Genomic DNA, 5,833 nt, shown 5'->3' with positions numbered 1-5,833 from the left:
CTCAAGACGCACTCTAACTACAGGCAAGGACACACACACACACAGACACGTACACGCACACACATGCACACACACTCATGCAAGCACGCACACACACGCACACACACACACACACACACACGCACACTCTCAAGCAGGCATGCATGTACACACGCACACACACACACACACACACACACACACACACACACACACACACACACACACACACACACACACACACACACACACACACACACACACACAAGTACACACGCACACGCACACGCACACGCACACACACACACACACACACACACACACACACACACACACACACACACACACACACACACACACACACACTTGAGAAAGCTATAAAACCCTGTGTTTTGCCAGTGGATTCTCTTGACAGTCGTGAGTGCCAGAACTAAACTGTTAAAGCCGAACGCGGCACCTGTGCTCTTAACTTAACTCAGCCTGGCCCTGGAACTGTCTGGGGAGGGAGGGAGAGGCCGTAAAATAACCCAGGGACAGGTGCCTATGTTATGGCCACGCCATACACACACACTCTCACACACACACACACACACACACACACACACACACACACACACACACACACACACACACACACACACACACACCGAGTCATGTGCCCTCAAAATGCCCCCTTGTCACCCTACATCACGCCTTCACCACCCTCCTTACGATATGCCTCGAATCCCCTTACACACACACACACACACACTCACATACCCCCACCAAAGCCCACTCCCCCAAAAAACCTGGTGTGCTTACATTACCTCTCACCATTCACCACTTCTTTGGGCAGGCGCGCACACACGCACACGCACACACGCACACGCACACACACACACACACACACGCACACGCACACGCACACGCACACACACACACACACACACACACACACACGCACACGCACACGCACACGCACACACACACACACACACGCACACACGCACACAGACGCACACACATGCACGCACACACACACACACATTCACCCCCTCTTTGCGCAGGGGCGCACACACGCGCACACACACACGCACGCACACACACACACACACACACACACACACACACACACACACACACACACACACACACACACACACACACACACTAGCACACACACACGAGAACTCTCTCTCACACACACACACTCTTTCGTGTACCCCCCCAAAGCCCCCCTGGTCTGCTCTGTTTCCCCTCAGCTGTGTGCTGCCTCTGCACTGAATGCTCCGCTGGCTCTTTGAGAGCTGATGAAAGCAGACGTGGACTTTGCTTGACACCGTCCAAAAAAGAAAAAAATCAAAAACCCCACACACATGGCCTTGCCTCTAAGTGCTTTTTATTTTACTCCCCTTCTCTCACTCTTTCTCTCTCGGTTTCTTTTTATATGTCCCTCTCTCTCTCTCTCTCTCTCTCTCTCTCTCTCTCTCTCTCTCTCTCTCTCTCTCTCTCTCTCTCTCTCTCTCTCTCTCCTTCTTTATATATTTCTTCTTCTTTCTATCTCTCAGCTTGTACAGTGTTTACTCATCACAGCGTTTCTCTGTCTCTTTCTCTTTCTTTCTCTCTCTCTCTCTCTCTCCCTCCCTCTCTCTCTCTCTCTTTCTCTGTCTCTTTCTCTCTATCTCTCTCTCCATCTCTTGTCCCAGTTTTCTGGGGTTGCCTGGCTACCCCCCGCTGTTCCCTTGTCTCCCTGGATGACTCTGCCTAAATGTTCTTTTAGCATTAGCCACATCGCTAACTCTAACTCCACCTCCATCCCCATCCCCATCCCAATCTCTCCATCCCCATTCCCAGGGCCACTGACCGCATTGGCCAAGGCCCAGGACAAAACCATCTGAAAGGTCCCTCATACACACAATACATACAATGTAATGAGAACCCAATTCTAACACCCACCCCTCCCAAGGCCTGGCATAACGGACCCCTTTGCCACACAACCAGCCCCCCCTCCCCCTCCCGTCAGCCTCCCTTCCCACCCTCCCTCTCTCCCTCCCCAGGCCCCTAGCTCTGCCACTCTGGCCTGGACGAGAGGTCGTTCGGGGGGGTCTGCCACAGCGTGCTCCTGGCTGTCCTCTGGATGACCCTGCCTACAGTGGTGGTGGTAGTTGGCTGCTGTGCGGGAGGGCGTCGAGAGCCCGTGTCTGCTGTCATGTCGGTGGACAGGGCTTTCCTCACCGCCCTCTGTCTGGAGCTGGCGTTGGGGAGGGTGGGTAGTTTCGCATTGCTGGGGCCCCCACCGATGGAGTCGGAGAATCTGTGGTCAGAGTCCCCTGTGCTTCCCTTGCGGCTGAGGGAGAGAGAGCGCTCTCGCTCTTGTCTGCCTGATGCGGACGACTGCCTGGAATGCACAGGTGTTGTTCTCTGGGGCTCTGAGGCAAAACTGTATTTTTGTTGCTGTTGTGGTTGTTGTTCTAATGGACACTCATCCTGTAGCTGCAATGACCTGAATGATGGTTCTAGATTACAAAGTGGTTCTAAGTTCCGCTCTTGCCCTTCCGAATCGCCCTCATGTTCTAGATCAGCCCTGCCCACGTGCTCTGTACGCCGCCATTTTGTCATGTGATCCTCCTCCCGTTGCTCCATGGAGCCCCTCCTGATCCGGCTCGTCTCTCTGGAGCTCCTCCCCTGCCTCTCTAGGCTCCTCCCAGAACCTCTTGCTGAGCCAATGAGTGACGATGCTTGGGACTCCCTGCTCGCACTCCGACCCCTCTGCTCAAACCCTCTTCCAGAACCCCCAGCAGACCCACCTGAGCCCCCACCGGATGCCCCAACCAGACTGGCTACTCCTGGCCTGTCGGAGCCCCTGTTGTAGACTCTCTGCTCGTGCTTGTCCAAGCCACTGCCAGGTCCATCAAAGCCCCTCCCAGATCCACCCTGGCCCTTCCCAAACTCCTGAGGTACCCTCCCAGATTCACCACTGTCCATCTCAGATCCATCATGGCAGTTCACGGACTCACCCTTGCCCCTGCGACTATATTCACCAGCCCTCGCTGGTAGCCCCTCGAACCCTCCTCCAGACCCCTGGGAACCCCTTCCACCTTCCCTGCCTCCTCCTCCAGCACCTCCACCACCACCACCACCATGTCCTCCTTGGTGCTCCTGCTGCTCTCTGCTCCTCCTCTTCTGGCGCCTCCCCTGGCTGAGGGAGTCCAGCGTGTCCAGGGCCTGCTCCTGCTCCCTCCTCAGCACCTCCAGCTGCCCGGCGGCCACCTCTCTCCTCTGGCCACACTCCCCCAGCACGCGCTGCACCTCCCCCAGGAACTGCTCACCGTAGCGGGACAGTGCCTCAGAGCCTGTGGCATAGGAACACACATACGTATACTGTTATGCGTAATCACACACAGTGTCGGAAAAATACAAACACAAACAAACAAATACACCTATACACAATCACCCTAGCAAGGAAGCACCTCAGATTCTCACTCACACACGCACACACAGACAGACAGACAGACAGACAGACGAATACAGTACACTTTATTACACTGTACCTTTTATGCAATATATACAAATTATACACTACATTATACCTTATACATTATATATACTTCATACATTATATTATGGTAATGTGCATTATAAATCATATTTTGATTCTAGATTAAATGTTAATTGGGAAACAAATCTTTTGGCTATTCTGACCAACAATGTGACCAGCAAGAGTCTTGCCATGAGGACAAACACCCACATGCACACGAACACGCACACGCACACCCATACACACACACGCACACACACGCACACGTGCACGCACACGCGCACGCGCACGCACACGCACACGCACACGCACACGCACACGCGCACACACACACACACACACACAGACACACACACACACAGAAAGACAGACAGACAGAAAACACACAGAGCTAGACACAAACAAAACACCCACACAGTCAGGTCAGACCGACAAGCAAAGAGCATGCAAAGAGCAACAAGCAAAGATGACACGCACACCCACACACACACACACACACGAGTACACACACATACACACACATGCGCGCGCGCACACACACACACACACACACACACACACACACGCGCACGCACACCCACATACACACACAAGTATACACACACGCATGTGCGCTCACGCACACGCACGCATGCACTCACACACACACACACACACACCAGATTGGAGAGAGAGAGAGAGGGAGAAAGAGAGAGAGAGAGAGAGGAGAGAGTGAGAGAGAAGGTAGGCAGGTGCCAACATTAACAATGGCATACACGTTACACATACCCGCCTCAGGCGCGGAGGCCAGTTTAGTGCGCTCCACAAAACAAAAGCACTTTTGTTTGATTGTGTGATTCATTTGTTTAAGGGTGTTGTACTCTGAAGAGGGTTTTGGCTCTCGTTTCCAGGTAGAGAGCACACACACACATGGACACACGCACTGGGACACACACACACATGCCAGCACACACACACACAGGAACATTCACACACACGAACACACACACATATCTCCCTCTCACTTCATAGCCGTTTCGGCTGATTGGGATCTCCAGATAAAGCGTGCAGATATTTATTATTTGATATATGACTTTACAGTCCCGGCAGGTTAATGTTTGAGCCGCAGCTCTGTCAGAAAGAAATCAGCCACAGGGCACTAACCGCCGCTGGCCAAGGCCTTGCACGACAACAGTAACCGCACACACACACACACACACACACACACACACACACACACACACACACACACACACACACACACACACACACACACACACACACACACACACACACACAGAAAGACAGACACAGCTGACACACACGCACGCACACAGGCACACATGCACTCACACAGACACACAGACACACGCACAGACAGACACACAACGTGATGCGCCGCTGTGCTCTGCTCAGGGCCGGATTAACTCAACAGGCTAGATATGACTACAGCCTAGGGGCCCGCACCTGGCAGGGACTGGCCCCTGATAGGCCAAAAGCCAAAACCGGAACAATTGTGACAAGATGCGATAATGAGAAATTAATCTATTGTATCGAGTTTTACAAATTGTAAAAAACTCCTCTCCACAGTGCTCAAACATGCTATCCTTGAATTCCTAGCTTGTAATTATGACACTGTCTATACCCTTTTGTCATGTAATCTGCCTTCCATGGGGGGCTATGTACAGCCAGGGCCGCAACTACTCATTTCTGGGGGGGTATGCAAGAACTATTTTGGTGCCCCTCCTCAAAATAAAAACCCACTTAATAATTATTTGCCGCCCTCCAACGCCCTTTCTTTGGTGCCCCCCTCTCTCTGGCGCCCCCCTGCAACGCATACGTCGCATATAGGCTACTGTAGTTGCGCCCCTGCATGTACAGCAACCTGTGGCCTAGGGGCCCCGGGTCATGCGGCTATACGGCTCTGCTGTACTGTGGTGTGGAACTCAATGCAAAGCAACGTCACAGGGCAAACGAGGCAGTGTTTTTTTCCACCGCAAACTTCACAAGAGACGGACATGTTGACAAAAGAGAGAGAAAAAAACAGAGAGAAAGAGAAATAGTGAAAGAGAGGTAGACAGAAGTAGGAAAAGAGAAGAGAGAGATAGAGAGAGAGAATGACAAAAAGAGAAATAAACACCCAGAGAAACATCCAGAGGTACAGAGGTACTCACTGAACCTGTCAATGTTTGAGTGTGTGTAGACGCAGAGGCAGAGAGAGAGAGAGAGAGAGAGAGAGAGAGAGAGAGAGAGAGAGACAGAGACAGAGACTCAGAGAGAGAGAGAGAGAGAGAGAGACAGAGACAGAGACAGAGACAGAGAGACTCCATGACAGAGAGAGACCGAGAGAGAGATTCA

The 5,833-nt window shown here is 52.4% G+C and overlaps 1 protein-coding gene across 1 annotated transcript in view; it reads right to left on the bottom strand.

The window, feature by feature from the left end:
* Positions 1–2,019: 2,019 nt before the first annotated feature.
* The window catches only part of LOC134444351 (uncharacterized), a 137,801-nt gene continuing 133,987 nt past the window's right edge, over positions 2,020–5,833 (bottom strand). The window contains exon 13 of the mRNA XM_063193693.1: positions 2,020–3,311. Within this exon, the coding sequence (XP_063049763.1) occupies positions 2,020–3,311 (1,292 nt within the window). The remainder of the gene's footprint in view (positions 3,312–5,833) is intronic.

Source organism: Engraulis encrasicolus, chromosome 3 (assembly GCF_034702125.1).
Source record: "Engraulis encrasicolus isolate BLACKSEA-1 chromosome 3, IST_EnEncr_1.0, whole genome shotgun sequence".
Classification (NCBI taxonomy): domain Eukaryota; kingdom Metazoa; phylum Chordata; class Actinopteri; order Clupeiformes; family Engraulidae; genus Engraulis; species Engraulis encrasicolus.
The sequence above is the reverse complement of the archived record's forward strand: the minus strand, read 5'-3'. Positions and strand labels throughout refer to the sequence as shown.